This window comes from Athene noctua, chromosome 1 (assembly GCF_965140245.1).
Source record: "Athene noctua chromosome 1, bAthNoc1.hap1.1, whole genome shotgun sequence".
Lineage (NCBI taxonomy): Eukaryota > Metazoa > Chordata > Aves > Strigiformes > Strigidae > Athene > Athene noctua.
The window spans coordinates 111,363,063-111,382,328 of NC_134037.1; the positions used below are offsets into that span (position 1 = coordinate 111,363,063).

The window sequence follows — 19,266 nt, forward strand, 5'->3', positions numbered from 1 at the left end:
GCACCGGCCGCGTGCTCGCCCCCGCGCGCCTGCGCCGCGCGTCCCGATGACGCGTCATCGGGACGCGCGGCGCAGGCGCGCGGGGGCGGCCTGCTGAGCGCCGCTTCCCGCCTCGCTGCTCATGAGGGCCTGGCGAGAGCTGCGGCTGGCCGCCTCCTCCGCCCTCTCCTCCGGCCGCGGGGCGGCCCCCGGCAGGAGCCTTCGGAGACGGGCGTGGGAGACGTCGCTGTCGCCGCTGGAGCGGGTGAGGCGGCTGCTGCCGCCGGAGGAAGCGGCGGCCGTGGGGCGGTGCGCGGCGGCCCCTCGGGCTGCTCCGGAGGAGGAAAAAAAGGAGACGGCTGCCCCTTTTGAAGCGGGGGGAGCCCGGCCCGGCCCTTTCCGCGCTGGGGAGCTGGCGCTGGCGGAGTTGCGGAGGAAACACAACACGACGCTGAAGCTGATGTGCCGGCTGGCGGCGGACTCGGCGTTGACCAGCTCCGGCGGCATCCTGCACCACCGCGACATCATTGGGCAGCTGCCCGGGCAGGTGCTGCGCACCTCGACCGGGGCGTGGATGCTGCTGAGGCGGCCCTCGCTGGAGGATTACGTGCTGCTCATGGCGCGGGGGCCCACCATCTCCTACCCCAAGGTACCGGCTGCTCGCCGGGCTGGCTGGTGGGTGTCTGGGAGGTCACTGGCTGAACGTCACCCTTAGTTTCCAAAACTAGTAACGTGCCGCGCTTTTCTCATCCATAGGATATAAGCGCTATTTTAACGATGATGGATATCCACCCGGGAGACACTGTTTTGGAAACTGGCAGTGGGTCTGGTGCTATGAGCTTGTTTCTGTCGAGAGCAGGTGAGAACCTAGTTTTAGAAAACATTGAAGCAATGCAGTTCCCTTATCACACGTTGCCTTTCTTTTGATCATACGTTAATGGTCAGTTCTTACATGTTTTGCTGCAGTTCATAGGTTCATGCATAGTTTGTTGACATGAGGGAAAATGGCATCTCTGCCAGAGCCAGTGCAGGGTCTGCAAACCATTTTGACTGTGTTTTGAGAGCCATACTACAGAAGGGCTGTAGTATAGAAGGTTACCAAAGGCTCTGCAGTGAGTATCAGCCATTGTTATTGTTGGCTTTGGCTTAGCCACAGTACACTCTTTCTCCGGTCTCTTACCCTTTCTCAGTTTCCTTTTCCTCATCTTGATGGAACACGTGAATAATTGGATCGCTGGGTACCAGTGAAAATGCTTATGTGGGTGCACGCTGTTATTTTTTCACAAAATATTACATATTATACCTATCTTGGTTTGATCTAGGTCTTAATGCTCAGAGGTGAGAACCTTTGCACTCAGCAGGGTGAGTGAGGGTGAAACCTCACCCTTCAGCTTCCTCTCATCTGTAGGTATCCTGTTAGTGAACCACCTTTCAGAGTTCTTTGATTTACGGGCTGCTGACAGAACAACTTCCTTAACGAAAGAAGGACAGTAAACCAAAATAATAACCCCAGGATTGTTTGTTGTAATTGCTTTTACACACACCTGAAAAACAAAACACCATTTGAATTTGTTTTTCATACTGGTGGTGTATTTCTGCTGTTGCAAAATACTGCCCTTCTCTGCAATATTGAAGGACTTTTGAGGGTAAAGACGGGAACCTTGTCATGGATAGTCTTGAAGTGACAGCAGAAAAGCATGAGTTGCAGATCCTGAAGGCTTACGTTCAAAGGCAGGGTTTGTGGGGGCTCTGCCATCAGAGTATAATTGGATAGCTGAGGGTGCCAGGAGCGGTCATTGAGCATGAGAAGTACCCCGTATTCTGAGCTTTGGTGAAACCTCAACACTAATGTTTCTTTTTTAATATTTTCCAATGTGTGTTATAAGGTATTGTTATAGGCCATGCTGTCTTTGTAAAGTGTTTACAGTTTGGCTGCCTTTGTGGTTGTACTCTGCATCATTTGACAGTTTGGGATAGAAAACATTTCAGTACTCCCACCTACAGCTAGCCAAGTGTCTGTGGGAGGTGATGCTTCCTCTTACACTCTCGTGAGGGAGACAAATCGAACAGATCAGCTGTTCTTTTTGTTCAAGTCCATTAAATAACCTTAGAACTCAAGGGCAGCAAATTTAGTTTTCTCTTACTCTCCCGTGTAGCAGTGCTGTATATCTGCTGTCCCTTGGCACATGCTCCAGGTTAACAATACAAGGCTTTTTGGAAGCATGGGTTTTTCTGAGGAAGTTCGGTATTCAGCAGGTATGTTACTGGTGTCATCAATCCAGCCCTGCTCTGGCATGCCCGGTCACACTGCTGAGCATAACACAAGGAGCTCAGGGCATGGTGCAAACAACAGTGCTGAGATCCATCGGGAGCTTAAAATTGGTGAGGCCATGTCAGCAGCAGCAAAGGGAATCTGGAGGATCCCCTGCTGAGACGAACAGAGTATTTTGTTCTTCTTAGTCCTTTGTTTTAGCTGCAGTGATCTCCACCTGGCATACTAATTCAGTTGAAAACCCTTATTTTAACAAACACCCATTACATGCTGCCCTAAGATGGGTCAGCTGCAGGTGGTCTTGAGACATGTTGGGCCCAGGTTTTGAGGTCAACAGTTGCACCTCTGCTCCCTCACCTTCCTTCTGCCTCCTATTGCTATTCCTTAGTTCCAAATTCTTGATGATTTAATGATTCCATTAATCTCCTCTTTTCATATTACTCTCATTTTATGTTTTACTTTCCATTCCTTCTTTAATCTTTCCCAGAAACTACTGACATACAACAGGACAAAGTTAAGACTGTGTTAAGAATGTGGCATATGCCATGACTTTAAGATCTTTGAGAACTGGAAAATATGTATGCGAACGCGACATACTGCAGCTTCACAACAATGAAGAGTTTTGCCTAGCTATTTTAACTAGTTGTCCTTATTTTTCCTTAAGTCAGTTTCAAAATGTAGGAAATTTTTGGAACAAGAAGAGGAAGGAATAAGACTGACCCCAATGTGAGCAATTTTATTCTTCCATTAGTTCCAAACTGATAATCTTGAGGAGCTGGTACTGTGACTACAACTGCTTAGAATGATCAAGGGCGACACTGCTGAAACCCTCTGGCCTCTGTCTGATCCAGGGTGAGCTGGATCAGGGAGAGTGCTGGGAAGCCCATCCCTTCTTTTATTCAGTTTTCTGAATGGATTCACAGTAGGATCACATAGATGAGGGAAGGAGCCTGGGGACCCCAGGGTAAAATGGTTTAAAATATCACAAAACCTCACCTGCTGAGCTGCTGATTGCTGAAAGCTGTCTTGGCCCATCAAAAAGTAGCAAGGAGAGAGAAGCTAATGATGTGTGGTAGGTTTGAGAAATTAGAGTAGTACAAGGATAGAGCGATACAGCATTGTCTGGGCTGCTGTCTCTGCCTGGATTTTCTAGTAACGCTTCCTTTAGGAAGAACATTGTATATTGGGGTTGTATGGTAAATTTCAGGATAACAAATTTATACTTAAAACAAGTAATAAAACAATTTATTACAGTTATAGACAATAACAGGAAAGTAACACAAGCCTGTGTAAATCAAAGAGTACACTTGAAAACTTGTCTAAGGCGCTGAGATCAGTGAGCAGGTGGGGGGGTTCTTACCCTTTCCCAACCCAGAGAAGGAACAGGTGAAGAAAGAACTATACATGGAAAACAGCAAACCTTTGTAAAAATGAGGATTTAAAAAAAAATTTAAAGCCGGCAGTTTCAAATCTTGCTAACAACAGGAGCAGTCTCTGTCTGTCAGCTTTACAGCATCCGTGAATGGTGAGCAATGTTGCTGCTTTCTTGGCTGGTACCTCTGGTGGGAACCCTAGATGGACCACAGCAGGAGAACCCGAGGTGGGTGGGGCCGCAGTGGCTCGGGTTCTCCTTTGCTGCAGGAGTTACTTGGGGAAGGTGTCTTAGGAACAGTTTGTACTACTATAACTGTGCTTTATTTCATCTGTGGATTGATGGATTTCAGTCTGTAAACTAACTAACCCAGCACTTCATCTGCATATATTTGTTTTACATGTAAAGAAAAAATAAACTCTGATTGTTTCATATGTGATTATTTCGTCAAGTGAAGTTGAGATTTAAAGGTGTACTTCTGTCATTTACTATGCTACTTTTTCCTAAATTCTTTATTACAGGGGAAGAAAGTAGTAAGTCTAGTGTATCTTTTGTTTGTTTTCAGTTGGGCCCAAAGGACGAGTTATAAGTTATGAAATCAGGGATGATCATCACAATTTAGCTAAGAAGAATTACAAGCACTGGCGTACTGCGTGGGAAATAGGACGTATGCAAGAGTGGCCAGATAACGTGAATTTCATTCTTAAAGACATTTCAAAAGCTGCTCTAGATATGAAATCTGTAACACTTGATGCAGTAAGTCCAAAAAGTCCTCCCATTTAACATTTTTCTTTCCTTCAGACATTAAAACCATTAGTGCTCACACTTGCAATGGGATTCCCATATCTAGTTTAACGTGAGAAGAAACAATCAGAGCCTCATCAATGAAAGAAATACTGTGATTTCTTGTTTTTTTGTCAGATTACAAGTATTTTCAGGGTTTTGGTTACAGTTTTCCAAATGAAAGATATGGCTGTACTACAGAAATACTACAATTAATCACTGCTGTCTTGTAAGCAAAGACAAACATTTTTTTGTATTTTGGAATCATTGATATTTTTGTATCTAAAGCATATGTTTTAAATACTAAATTTAAGAAAAATACATAGGTTTATTGAAAATATAAATATGTAAACAGTTTGCTATCAGCTATATAGAACGCACAATGTAATTAAAGCCTAAGTTAGAGTAAGGAATGGTATTGCTTGCTCTCCTGTCCTGCTTCTTATGTCCAGATTTTGTAAAGGGAGGCGTGCTGAGGAAAACAGCTAGATGTTAACCACTCTTCCAAGTAGAGCAGACAAACGACTTACATTAATGCTTTAAACAAACAACAATTGTGTTAACAGTTGGAGCAAAGAAATAAAATAGTGTAAAAATGTAATTTTTAAAACTTTAAATGTAACAGTCCACAGGAAAGATCAGATATTGCATATCCCATTGTTTTACAGTTTGAATGTTTTCTAGCAGAAGATGGATAAACTGCCAAAGACCAAAGTTTTCTATATCTTGAAATAAAGTTAGACATGGAGACTGCGGTGTGATCTTTTCATGATAAAGATACACATGAACATAATTAGTTTTCAAATGTAAAAAAGAAAAGATATCCAAAGGTGTTAGTAAATGTAGTCTTCTAGAAGTTTTTATGAATGTCAACATTATGAAATTTAATTAGTGGGAGGTTTAACGTTAACACAGGACTACTGCATTGGTGAAGCACTACTTGTCATTCTACTAGAAATTCAGTTGGAAGTAGCAAGGACTTTTGTAAATACGGACCTCAGGTTTCACTAAGATTTTTGAGAGACAGTAATAAAACTGGTTTGTGATTACATACTGCTGTTGTATGCATTCATTTTCTGTAGATAAACATTGTTTTCTCAAGCATTGTTGTAATGGAAAAAAAAGTGATAGATATTTACTTGGAAAACATGTATCTATCTTTGCAGGTAGTTCTGGATATGCTTAACCCTCAGTCTGCTCTGCCTGTTGTACACCCAAGTCTGAAACAGGGTGGTGTGTGCGCTGTGTATTTAGCCAAGTAAGTATTTACTTCTGGCACTTAGGCATTTATTCAGGCATCACCTAACACTGTTACAAAACCAAACATCTTTTTAAATATACATCCACCATTAATCAAATGTTTAACAAAATAAATTTTTTTCCCCATTTAATTTGGGGGGGTCGGAGTTGCACTCATTATAAATTATACTTGGCCAAATCCTTTGGCCTTTACTTTGGGAATGTTCTCATTATGGTCAGTGGAAGTTTTCCCTTAATGACACCCTCAGAATAACCATGCTGTTTTCCAGTGCAGTAGTCAGGTTGCTAGCTCCTTTACCTTAAAATTGAAGGATTTGTGTAACCTCAAAGTTAAAGAATGAGACAAAGGCAGTAGAATTGAGACTAACGGTGTATGATCTGAGTTTTCAAAATAATACTTTATCCTTTGCATTTCTTCAAAAAGCATCACACAGGTTATTGACCTTTTAGACAAAGTACGGACCTACAAGCTCCCTTTTTTGTGTGAAAGGATCATTGAGGTGACTCACAGAAATTGGTTGGTACTCCCTGCTAAAATCAAGAATTCCAAATCAAGCCAAATGGTGGAAACTCAAGAAAATATTGAAGAACCACCTCAAAAGGAATATGAAGAAATCCACATTCAGGATCAAGTATTTTTTAAAGAAAGTGAATACAGTGGTAAGAACATTATTGCTGATGAGAGATCCTGTTACTGCAATTTGATAATCCAAGGATATCATGAAGGCAAAGTTTGTAGGAAGAGGCAGTAATTTTTTCTTAGGTCAGCTGAGATTGTTGTGAAGCATAGACAAGCTTTTGGACAGCCTAGACTTTGTCAGGCTTGAAAAAAAGATATATTAATGGTTATTTAAGTTTAAATATCTTATTAAAAATCTAGACTACATAGAAAATAAATTACAATCTGCAAATAAAGAACAACTGTCCTGCTACTACTGTTTTCAAATTTCTATTTTTTAAATAAAATTCACTCTACTCATCCTGTAGCTGCCTTAGAGGACTCTGATGGGCTTAAGGGTTCCATAGAAGAAATGGTACGTGTGCTCTGTGTTGTAATCATGCTGTTCTGGCAAATCCAAAAACGATGCCTCATACTGGCATAGATTTGCAAAATCCATAGTAGGGCAAACAGGTCTAAATGTCCTGACAGGTGATAACAAAGCACTTCAACAGAAGCAAAAAGAAAATGAAAATACATGGGGGGAAAAATAAACACGCACATTGGCAACTCTAGTCTGCATGTTTGTTTTAAGCTTGTTGGAAGGAATTTTAAAAAATTTACTTCTTACAGAATCACATTCTGACAATGCTGAAACATACTGCTCGGTGCCTTATGTTGCTAGACCATCTTATTGGCAGGAAGCTCATTCAGGTAAGACACCTGGAAAATTGTTTTTTTGTCTTAAATGTTTAGTGGTATCTCATTTTCAGAAATGCTTTTTTTTTTTTTTTTTTGTACTAGCATTTGACACGTTACTATATCATGAAATCATAAAACGTATAATAATAAAATAATCATTGTGTATTGAAATACTGAAGTAGTAACTTGTTTTCTTTTTTAATTAGCATTTCTTACCAAGCTGAGAAAGTTTCAACTACCCCTTGCCTGATGCTGCTGACATGTTAGCTGCTAATTTAAGTATTGTATCAGAATTAAATAAAGTGTTACAAAGTACCTGTTACATTTTGCAAGTTGTGTAACTTTTAAGTAAGGACTGCTTTGATTTCTACTGCACATAAAGTTTGAAATCTCACCTACTATTTAAAGGGAAAAGTTTTAACAGAATCATCAGGTATGGTGGTGTGATGCCACAAGGATTGTTTTGCAAAGCACAGTATCTGTTTCTGTCTCATCGGGTGTATTTCATTCTTCATTGCTTGTAAACCAAGCCATGGATTTGTCTTGGTTCAAGGTGCTACCTGGCCTTCTTTTGCTGGAGAGGCTCTGACAGTCTACCAGAAATAAGGAGAAGAGAATGGATCAAAGTCTGCCCTTTGAAATGCAAGCGAAGCAGCTTTTGACTTCACTAACTACAGTTATCAGTTTCTTTAAGAACAGTGTTCTTAATGCACAACTGTAAGAGAAACTGAAATTCACTGGATTCGTTTTCTTGATAAAGCTGTGCTTGTTTCAAGAAAAAGACCAGCTGTTGACAGATAGAGCTTTGGTTCACTTCCAGCACCCATGCTGAAATTGGCCTGGTAATTTGTGAACTTTGCTATATATAAAGCATTCTCACGTGGTCAAAATAAACACATTTTTTTCTGACCTTTGTCAGATACAAAAAGCAAGATCTCTCAAGTAAAAATAGATTTAAAATTAAGGCTATTAGGTCTCACATAAGTCTCCACATAAGCACATGTTGATGCTTAATACATTTAATGTGTTATGTGATGTGTTGTAGACACCTGACTTGCTCTGTATCTCAAGGAAGCTTCAAGTGCCACATTTTTCAAAAGTTGAGGGATCCATTGAGAATCACAGCTGTACTGAAGCTGTCAAAAGCAGTAACACGATCCCACCATAATAGTGAAAATTTGGATATTAGTGAGAACATATGCAAATAAAAAATAGAGCTATAAATAACTGTAACCTTGTATTAAATAGGTATATTTAAAAGTCTGCAGTGGTTAAACACATGGGAGTATCTTTGTAGAACTGAGGCCTCAATACAGCTCTGCCAGGAAGTTTACATCGCAAGTGTGTTCCACTCAGTAATAAATGAAACAATGAGTGTTTGCCCCATGACTGCAGTATGTAATGGAGGCTTCTCCTACAAAGGCTCAGGGTGCTATTTTGAGTAGATTAATGGGCAAAGATTCAATTACATAAAACCATTTTCACAACACTCTTGTGTTGTTTCTACCCATACCCCAGTCTTAAAAGGAAGTCTTGTATAAACTGTCAACATCTGAGATACACTGAAAGAAAAATGTGAATGAAAAATGTGATGTCCTGATGACAGCAACTGAGCAGGTTGCCCTTTCTAAAAATAGTGCTCTCAACAAGAGTGCTTTAACTCACGTAACACGCTAGTATTTTTACTGTTTCTTCTAGCCAACCCTAAGTGTTAAAACCAGGATTTTCAACCTAATTTACAATGTAAGAATAGTAATAAACGCCTAAACAGACTGGAACGCAACCCAAAATCTACCATAGTAGATGAAGGTAATTTGAAGAGACAGAATATAAACCAGTTGGTTCTTCCAGGAAGTCAAGAGATAAGGTGTGAAAATGAAACTCTGGCAGTAAAAGCACAGTTTTGCCAAGGTAACTGCATTTGTAATGGGGGTGTCTGCTCCCACAGAGAGGTAGTCTCCTGTCATACCAAGAAGGGGACAGTTCTCCCTACAGTAGTCTGAAGGGCAAATATGGCCTCAGTTGCCTAAACTAACTGAAAATTATTTGCAGTATTAAACCATACCTTGGGCACAATGAAAAGGAGAGTCAACAAGCATTTTTTCAGTTGGAAAGGTGTCCTTCGTATTCTGGGGTGAATGTAATTCCACCATCTCCAAAGTGCCAGTAGATGAGGAGGAAGATGACAATCCTAGACGTACATATCTTCCTTTCTTGCCACAAAGCAAGCAGTCTGTAGGAGTAGCACTAGGTTCTCGAGGCAGCGGTACTTCATCATTGTAGTTTCTCATGGCTCCGCTGTGGTGCGTAGAACGTTCTCGCTGCCATGCGTAATGTGTTGGAGCAATAGCCATCACCTATCGGAACAGCCGTTACATCAGAAACCGTGAGAGTAGTGGGAAAACACAGCTGAAAACAAGGGATCCAGTTCATGTATGGCAGAGAATTAATACTATGTAGCTGAAATGGATATCATCTACTATCCATCTGTTTCTGTTTCACTAGAAAGTTTGCTACCTTAGGCACAAGTAAGTGAACTCGTTGTAGAAATGACTCAGATGTAGAAACACAACAGTTTACAGCCTTGTATGTTCATGTGAGTCATTACAGATACCAGCTTATGCTTTGTATGTTGGACTAAAGCTGGTGCCTTTTACTAACTACTAAACATCAGCTGGATGGATCTTCTGGTTCACAACATCACTGCACTGACCATTGAAAGCTGGCAGGGTATGCTGGGAGAAGCACCCACACTTGCCTTGTTTCTGGTACTACTCCCACAAGCACCCAATCCCACCCCCAGAGATGGGATTCTAGAGTATTCCATCAGCTGTAGTAAACATGTTCTTAGAACATGACAGGGCTTCTCCAGACAGATACATTCCACCTGAAAAGTGAGAAGTGTCTTTTTTCCCTCCCAATATGTTCGAAAAATGTAGGTTGTAACACTGCATTAATAGTAGAGAATGCTAAAGGTGTGTCAGAGGTTTTTTTAAGTGAAGTGAAGTGAAAAACCCTTACCTTAAAAAGTCAGTTGAAGTTTTATTAATTTTGACGGGATTAAAGTTTCACCTGAGGTGCTGGATTTGTATTTAAAGGTTTTACTTGTGTACAGATTTATAATTTGTAAAGGCAACACACAGAATTATTTCTAAAGTGAATGAAGTGAAACATCAATGGTAAATTTTAAATAAGAGTATTTGCACAAAGCAGTAAGATTCTAATCAATAAAAACTTCACTTTTAACAGTAGTGCAATGTAAAATATTCTAGTTTACCTTAAAAGCACAGTTTCAAAGAATGTATTTTAATAGCAGAAGAAAAAATTCATGGAGACAAATGTATATTTACATTTTACCTGCATCTGTTCTTTCCCATGGCACTTTAGGGAAGAAATTATTTATATAGAGCTAGATTGTTAGCTGGTACTAATTGTTGTAGTTTCAGCATCTACGGTATGAAAACTCCCTACCTCTTCACAGCAGCGTCTGCTTACAATAGCCCTGTAGTCAATTCTACTCCAGAGTTGATCTCTTAACTTTAAGAAATCAGGGAAGAGCTTTCTCCAGGCTTTTCCCAAAGCCCATGGGAAAATGTCATACTTTGATTCTTCATCATCTTCTTCAACTGTATTTGCCAGATACCTTCAAACATATATACGTTGGTGTTTGTAAATATGATTCAATCTTAAATCACTATATTAGTATGATTTCTAACAGTAAAAGACATAATATTGAAGTAGTTCATTTTTCCAGTATTGTGAGAAAAACCACTAAGACCATACAGCCTTCTCTCTGGAGTACAGTTATTAATCAGAAGGGTGCATACACATCATTTGGGTAAATAAAAACTTAAGCCCCTATAAAATTGCTTTTCCCTGAAGGGTCCTAAATGAGTAGATATGCAAGAATGAACATATCCTGACAGCTTTCTCCAAACTGGCAAGATATCCTTGCACTAAAATGAACAGTTTCTGACTGATTCTCTAAATAAAGCTTAAAACTATCTTATGAAATCTTAAACTTTACATTGTCTACTTCATGGATTTTAGCTATTCTTGGAAAACTATGCTGCTCACATTAAATTAGCAGAAAACAACTAAATACAGGTCTACCTTCATATATAAATGAAAACCTTAAATTACTTTTTTAATGTCCATATTTCTCCCTCCCTTCATGTGCTACTTTTGGCTCTGGATCATCTTCTCAGATAACGGGAGAATACTACTTCTCTGGATTCACTTAATACTAAACTAGAAATCATACATGAAAAAATTATGACTTTCGATCTCCTCCCCAATTTTCTCACTTGCGCCGAACTCCAATATTCCCTGTAGTCCCGGTCTCACCAGACCCTTTGTCCCTTTCTCGTGGCCTGGCTTTTCTCCCTTCAGTGGAGTCAGACAGCTTCCTCCCCCATGCTCTACAGATGCTACAAGGATACCGTTTAAAGGAGAGGAAACAGACATCTTTCTCTCTGCGCTTGTGTGCCATTCAGAGCATCTGAGAAGCGCTATTACGGAAAAAGATGACTTGAGCACCATAACACTGTGAAAGAAAATGCTGAATCCCTCTGTGGGTATAGCCAAATATGGGGAAATTATATAAGCTTGGTAAAGACACTACTGATTGCACCTCTGTTTCAAAGTATAGAAATTTTTGAATTGTTACAAAAAATTCTCAGAAATTCTCTAGCAACATTTTTACAGTTTGCTTAAATCATGTTGACAGAAACTAATAAAAAGTTATTCCCAAGGTGCCTGTCATGATGAAACATTTCAGTACAAATGATTTAAAGGCTAGCAAAGATATAAAATAGGGTCTTATAACAGGCAGAGTGTGAGCTACGTATATGTCATCATGTATTGTCCTGCATCTATTTCTTGTAATGCTTAAAGAAGTTCACAGATTTAGTTTGGTGGGCAGAATGCCACGCTGTGTATCACCGCACCAATGCAAACGTCCCCTCACTGCTGCTCAGGCTTGTTCCTCACAGGTGGTCCTCAGAGGAGGAATGTTGAATTTGCACTATTTATATATAGTATGTAGATTATGTTTCTATACTTCATATAGAACCCAAAAACTACATGCTCGTTAAATGAGTCCCACTGTATAACATGATTATCAGAGGCATAAACAAAGGAATAAAATAAAGTTTATGCTAATAAAACCAGGTAATTTAAAAGTACTTACAGAGCAACAAAGAAATTGATTCTGGTATGCTCATTTATTGTGAAGTTAGCCCTCTTGAAATAAACAAAAGTCATTGCCAAGAGATACTGTTTTAAAATATAAAATGAAGTATCGATATATTATTTCAGTGTATAATTTCCTAAAATGCTTCACACATTTATCTTGCACCAAAATATTTTCATAATTTTTATCAACAAGCATAAATTGAGTTTCTTGAAGCTTCCATATGAACACGTTAAAAAAACCTGTGGTCTGTATTTGCATTACAGTATCAAGTGATTAAGGACAGAGTTTTCACTCAATATATGTTCTGTTAACTAAGAAGGAAATACACTTACCTTGTCTGCAATTTTACAGCAACAGTCCATCCAAAGGAAGTCTTGGATTAGATCATCATCTGCAACAAAAGAAAGTTGTAGCATTTCAAACACCAAAATTGTTTTTGATGGAAAATATTTGTAGAGATGGTCCTTTTATTAAACGAAATAAAAACAAATGAGCTAGACCCAGCAGAGGAGAACAGAGAAGTGGGGGAAAGAGATTAGGTATGAAAAAATATAAGTGACAAAGATAAAATACCAGAAAGGCAAGGTGGAAAATCTAGTGAGTGCATTTCATTCATTCTCAGTAATAGCAAGTGAAGGTGAAAAATACCAGTATTTTTTCTATTTATGTAATTTCTTCCTTTGTGAAGTGGTTCCATCTAATAGCATGCTGTTATTTGTGATGAACCATAGAATGGTGAGATCTCTGCACCTTGGTTACCTGACAGCCTTTATAAGGCAATAGTGGCATGATTATTTGTGGTCAGTGCATCACTGTCTGTGAACATGTACTATAATAGGATTACCACAAACTCTCTCTGATTCACTTCTGTATTCAAGGTTCAAATAAAAACCAAGTGTAATCTTCCACTATTACTTAATCTCTTCACTAAATACAGAACTTCATATGAAAGAGACACAAATGCAAAAGAGATGCTACAACTCCTCAGCTTTTCTTCTCATTCCACTTCTCCCCATAAATGTTTATTCCTACAATAAATAACATGTTTATAAGACTGGGAGTCCAGCCTTTTTTAAGCCTTGTGTAAAACAAGATGCACATTGTTTTACATGTATTTGTTGAAATATAAGAGAAAATAGGAAATGGAAATGATCATGAAAGAAAGAATCATGCCACCTTGGTTTCATTTGTAATTTAAAAAGATACTTTTCATCAGTTTGGTACCCCTTCTTGTATTTTTAACTTAAGCATTAAATATTTATACACTAAAATAATCACAAAATACATTTAGACAAAGATATGGGTTTTAGTATCTATTACAAAAAGCACTTCCAAAATTATTGACTTTAGAAAACATACTTGCTTGATAGTTTTCTACTGTTCAGTCAATACACTGATATCTGTCATTATTAACCTACCAAATAATTTAAAGAAAGCTGTCATTTCCTGACGCTGAATAACTAGACATGGTCCCCTTGGACATTTATATTTATGACTAGGAGACTTTTCTTCACCATTTTCTTCATGGTCTTTAAAAGTGGGCCGCTTTAGTCTAATGAGGTTTTTTTGCTGATGTGATCTGGATGCACTAGATTTTACATGAACAGTGACAGTGGGAGGTGTCTGACACACCGGACTGTGTCTCATTTTGGTAAGTAAAGGTTCCTGTTAAAAAAAAAAAAAAAAGATAAATTAACTACAAAAATAGTAAGTTTGAGCAGTAGTTCTCTATATGCCTTGTTCAAATGAAGTATTTCAGTAGAGCTTGTATATCGGGGGATACAGAAATTAATTCAGTATCAGTACTAATTATCTAAGTCCTGTGCCCTAAGCCAACTATGTAGATTAATTTAGTTCTACTTTCATAAAGCTCTTTTTCAGTGGAAGGAGCCTTCACTCTTTCCATTCAAAATTTTGAAAAATGGAAAAAATCCTTTCCAGAAAAAGTTGCTGTTTGTCAAATCTTCATAGCCCTACACACTTATATCTACAAAAAAATCTCCATTACTCCCATTTGTGATTGTGTATTTTTAAAATAGCATTAACAGAATGCAACAGAACCATAATTAAGCCATATTACATTAAAATTAAAGTCTTGAGCTCATAATTTTTGTAACATTTGACTATAGCCATTGGGAATGGAACTTATTGCTCAGGTAGGACATTGCCTGAAGGCATAACCAAGGAAACAGACCTGAGATGTCTGTAACTGTAAAAATCAAGATACTAAATGCAGCGTGAGGGAAGGTATTTTTAGACAGGAGTAAATTCATTTACTTCTTCAGTAGGTTCCCCCACAGAGCATAGGACTCTCTGAGGCCGGCTCACAGCAGCCTACCCAGGTCTCCGGCTCTTAGCTGCCACATAAACAACCAAGAGCCCCTCGCGTATGGATGTGTTTACGGTATTGCGGTTCCCTGCAGGTGAGCTCGGCGCCGCGGCGGCCCGAGACAGCCCGCCCGCCCGGCCCGGCCCGCTCCGCTCTCCTCAGCAGCCTTCCCCCCGCGCCATAGCCCCGCGCCGCGCGGCTCGAGGTGGAGATGGGCGCCTCTCGCAGCCAATCGGACGGCGGAGCACACCTATCTCCCCACCCTCCTCCTGCCGCCCGCGGGGCGCTGAGCTGCGCGGAGCCCGCCCAGGGCCCGCCAGCCAATGGGAGAAGGGCACGGCTGTTGCTAGGCGGGCGGCAGAGGGTTTGACGCCATTGCCTTTGACGTCCCTCATAGCCACGGCGAAAACCGCGCCCCGAGGTGCGCGGAGCGCGCCCCGGTGCCTTCGTGGGCCTAGAAAGCTCTAAGCTAGTGTCGTCGCTCCGTGCGGTGACGCGACCCTCGTCCGATGCCCGTCGAGGGCTGGGCCGCCTCACCTCATGGCTTGCCCACGCAAGACGAGGTGAGCCCCGAAGCCGGCGCGGCCGGTCGCTCGGGGTGTGCCGCCGCCGGGACACGTCTCTTTTCCACGGTGCCGCTTCAGCCCCGCGTCCCGAGGCGCGCGGTCGTGGCGCCGGGCGGGGGGGGGGCGGCGGCAGCGGGCGCCCCGCCGGCAGCGCTGCCTGTGGGGGCCGTTACCCTTTCCTCTACCGTAAACTGTTTTACAACGAGACTTTAAATCTCTCAGCCCAGCAACATTGTAAAAGCGTCCTTAAAACGTCTCCCCAGGATGATAAACACCCCCCCCAGAAGACGCGGGACGTGAGGGAGAAGGCAAAGATCATTAAAAATACAAGTGCAATACACCCTGCTGTTACTTTTCCACAGAAGCAATTAACACATGTAGTAGTTTGCGGTTAGTGTAAGGCTGTCTGTTGAAATGTAGCAATAATGAAAAACTCCCTTCACTAGTAAGATTCAGTGTGAAATCTTACTGTCTGTTAACAAAAGACCTAAAGATTTATTCTAGGAAGATGGCATCTAGTTTCATTGTTTCCCCCTGTACAGGCCAATTAAAGTGTAACTGGTCTCATTTGTTATGGTAATGAGAGGACTTTCTACCCCTTCCTCATTTTTTATTAATAATGTGCTAGACAACTATATTTAGGTGCCTTGAGTTAGTGAGCATATTCAGGGAAAGGCCACATCAAGTTTATGATACTATACCCTAGAAAGGGAAGAAACATATCAAGCAGTAAATGTATGAATTAACAACATCTCTGTATGGAACAGGCTGAAATCAGGAAACATTCCAGCAGGGCAAAGATGATACTAAATACATCAGTTGGGCAAAAGGCTGTTTCTTTGAGGTTCTCCATATACCTGTGTATTCAGGTTGACTTACAATGCGTTGAATTTTTCTTTATTTTTGCAGAATATCTTTTCGCTAAGGAACTCAAAGCACTCTTCAATTAATTACCATTCATTTGATAACTGTGGAAAACAAAGAAACGATAAGTTACAGAAATTTCCACATAACCATCTAAACCATTCAGACTAGGAAACAAACTTCTGTCATTTTTTTGCCCTACTGCAAAATATAATACTGCAATGATAATTGTAAAGTGCATGCTTTCTTAGTCTTTACACCCTCATATTTGTATTCCTTGGTTTATCAATAAAAAATTACTTACAATGTAGATCTTTATCCACACAGAGCTTTCCAGGATTTGTATGTTTGTTTCCTGTAGTTCTCCTCTTTCTAAAATATTTTTTGAGCTGGTGGTTCTGCGACTAAATAATAAAAGATTTTTTTTTTTCTTTTCACTCAAAAATCTGTTAAAGTTATTCAACAGGTATTGTGACCCTCTAACCCCCACTGTCCCCTACCTCCCAGGACTCAGGGCTCTGCTCTGATAAAGACTACCTGCATAACCTTGGCTCAGATCTGAGGAAACTGAAATTGTAAGAAAAATCTGTGAGAAAATCTGCAACGTGACCTTTTTTTCCTTGCAGGACGCAGCAGCCTGAGGTAGGATTTTTAAAATGAGGATGACCCAAGGATTCAACTTGGAAACATCATGGAAGAACATCAACATGGAAAGATTGATGCCTGAACACACTGACACTAAGGAAACAGAACTTTACATGACTCTAAATCCTCTGCGTGATATAGTGGATTTAACTGGTTCTCAACTTTGCTTGTTATTAACTACAGTTTTTACAAGGTCGTTGAACAATTAATCCCAGAATATCCGGAAGAATGCAGCTTTCCGATTTCCAAGTAGTTTGCTGGGCATCAGGGGGCACTGTTTCACCACCAGCAATTTAAACTGAGACAATGCAGCATTTGTCTAGTATAATACACTGGATTTCGTGTTATACTTAATTCCTAATCCTTCCTATAGGTGAACATTAACCCAGTTTAGCTACTCTTTATCTTTGTATGTTATCACAGTTTTAACTGATGTTTATGTATATATAAAATGAATAAGACCTGGGTTTGAAAGACCTGGGATTCTTTAAAAATCTTATTCTTGAAAAAAAAAAACCCAAAACAAACCCATAAATGCATTGAAGCTGCAGAGCAGCTTGCTTCCTTTAAATGAAAAACGAACTTAAAATTTTTCAGTGATTGAGTCATTTACAGATAGATTAAGAAGCATCACTGAAGAAAAACACAGGGCTAGCATTTTAATAAATTATATTTAGAATATACATAAATTTTTAAAAATCTTTTAATATTTGTGAGGTAGGAAAACAAATGCCTCTTGCCTCTGATCCCCTTTGCAGTGAACTTTTCTTTGTTTAAGAAAGATAAAGTAGCATAGGAAGAACACCTGGTATTTCTTTTTAAACAAAGTCATGAAGAAAAACTATTGCTTCTTTTAAATACAGATCATTGTTCACAGTAAAATAAATATTTTTCAGTTACAGACTTTTCCCAATTGTTGATTGTGAAATAGGAAAAAAAAGTCTCTCGTCCCTGTAGAGACAGCTCCTGACCTTGTTGAGGGGAACCCAGCCTCTCAATCAAACATGTTCTAGATGAAATGCACACAGGCCAAGAGCTTAGTTCCTAAAGACCATAACGAAACTGAAGCGTTCCTCTAAAAAGCAAACTTTGGACATGTGGTTAACTTGTTCAGAATAAAGGGTGTAGCAAGTCATACAAGTTTCAGTAAATTAGAAAGGTACAGATAAACCACCCGAACCCACATCTATCACCAGAAACCTGTTTTTTATGTGGGAAGAGAGAGTAAGGATTTAGATGAGTTGCATGAAACAAATCAGTACGGCATCATGGTGCCTGGGCTAGGACTAAGTGTAACAGACTAAATATGCCTTACCTGTTTGCTACTTGAGGTGGCAAGTAAGGATACTGCAAGAGTGCCCTATACCTAAATCCTTGCTTTTGAAAAATGTTACAGTATGATTAGAACTACAAATGGTCTGGTGCCACTGAAGTCTGTGTCATTAATGGATGGACAAGAAATTGTTTTCAGCTTTGTTTACTTGAAAAGAACTTCTAAGCATACAGCAGAGTTTTCTAGTACTTAAGTCCAAGAACAGGTGTAGTTATTCTCAGGTACTGAGAAATTCAGGATCTAGAAGGAAAAAATAATTTGGAAATTATGTAGTGAACAAGAAGTGTACTGACTAGACTAAACCAGCAAATGGTAAAAGAATGTCAAGGCTGCCAGCAAACAGTGCATGTTTAAACATGCTGCTTCTGCATACTTCAAAACAGCCAAGTCCTCTGCAGCAGCAAATCTACATGAAGTACTGGGGACATAGGTTTGAACTTGCTGTTCACTTCTACTGTAAATAGACCGAGATCCGGTATGAACTAATTCAAAGCAGACAGTGGAAACCTTTATGATTTATTTTTAAGGATTGCTAGTTCTGTGCTGGTTGTAAATGATATGAAGTAGTTATCTGAAGAGTTCCAATTATTTTCTCAAAATAAATAGATGAGATAGACTACATTAGGTCTTCATTGTCATGTCACAAAATGGCAAGTGATGAATGATGTACTCTCAACATCAGCAACTCCAAACTCTGAGTGCATGTTTTACACTAAAGGGAAAGGGATGAACCATACAGTACCCCTTTAAGTGTTTTTTCGAACCTTCTGATGTCATGCACCATATTCTAACTTTTTAAAGCCACTGGAGATTGTATTTTGCATTGGGGAATATTTAATAACCATGGTTATTTGTTACCCATGCTGTTTCTTCATACCGTGTTGTGCAAAGAGGACTAATAAACAGGACTCCTCTATAGCACCATGACCCTGGAGACATTTGTTCCGGCTGCCAGGAGCACCAGGCTTCCCGGGACACAGGTGCCAGAGCAGGGAGCAGGTGCGTGTCGGCCGTGTCCAGGGCGCTGCTGGCATGCCTGCATTTGCAATGAAAAATGAGAACTCTTCAGCTTCTGTTTTTCTCCTCTCGTCTCTCAGAAACAACTAGCAAACCCTAGACGTCAAAAATCTTCACGATGACAATGTAGCTAAACCAATAAAACTTCCATGAATTTTACTTTAAAAAACATTTTCATAAAATCACATTATCTGAAAATACTCCATTCACACCTAGTGAATACCACAAATGCATAGTCTCACTGATGTAATATATATGCACACGTTAGTACATAAAATCATGAAAGATC

General features: G+C 39.9%; 2 protein-coding genes across 3 annotated transcripts; one reads left to right on the forward strand and one right to left on the reverse strand.

Moving 5' to 3' along the window:
* The first annotated feature begins 86 nt into the window (after positions 1-86).
* TRMT61B (tRNA methyltransferase 61B) lies at positions 87-8,120 on the forward strand. Of its 2 annotated transcripts, none has more exons than XM_074897376.1 (7): positions 87-628; positions 736-838; positions 4,189-4,379; positions 5,573-5,664; positions 6,091-6,326; positions 6,958-7,038; positions 7,580-8,120. In XM_074897376.1, exons 1-7 carry the CDS (start codon positions 122-124, stop codon positions 7,630-7,632), a joined length of 1,263 nt encoding a protein of 420 aa, XP_074753477.1. In that variant the 5' UTR covers positions 87-121; the 3' UTR covers positions 7,633-8,120. The 2 variants fall into 2 exon arrangements, with proteins under 2 accessions (XP_074753477.1, XP_074753478.1); XM_074897377.1 differs by lacking the exon at positions 7,580-8,120 and adding an exon at positions 7,233-7,366.
* Positions 7,531-13,870, reverse strand: SPDYA (speedy/RINGO cell cycle regulator family member A). The gene is made up of 6 exons (XM_074897378.1): positions 13,642-13,870; positions 12,556-12,614; positions 12,218-12,303; positions 10,498-10,669; positions 9,092-9,383; positions 7,531-7,619 (listed from the first exon to the last, which is right to left on the reverse strand). The coding sequence occupies exons 1-6, from the start codon at positions 13,868-13,870 to the stop codon at positions 7,531-7,533; spliced, it is 927 nt and encodes a 308-aa protein (XP_074753479.1).
* Between the last annotated feature and the right edge of the window lie 5,396 nt (positions 13,871-19,266).

Bases quoted from the DNA above. Each gene is read 5' to 3' on its own strand.
- TRMT61B (XM_074897376.1), top strand. From the start codon at position 122: ATGAGGGCCTGGCGAGAGCTGCGGCTGGCCGCCTCCTCCGCCCTCTCC. The intron at 5,665-6,090 runs GTAAGTATTTAC...TTCTTCAAAAAG, and splicing joins TGCGCTGTGTATTTAGCCAA to CATCACACAGGTTATTGACC. The intron at 6,327-6,957 runs GTAAGAACATTA...TACTTCTTACAG, and splicing joins TAAAGAAAGTGAATACAGTG to AATCACATTCTGACAATGCT.
- SPDYA (XM_074897378.1), bottom strand. From the start codon at position 13,870: ATGAGACACAGTCCGGTGTGTCAGACACCTCCCACTGTCACTGTTCAT. The intron at 9,384-10,497 runs GTAGGGAGTTTT...CTGTTCCGATAG, and splicing joins GCAGACGCTGCTGTGAAGAG to GTGATGGCTATTGCTCCAAC. The intron at 7,620-9,091 runs GTATGGTTTAAT...TATTTCTGGTAG, and splicing joins TCCTTTTCATTGTGCCCAAG to ACTGTCAGAGCCTCTCCAGC.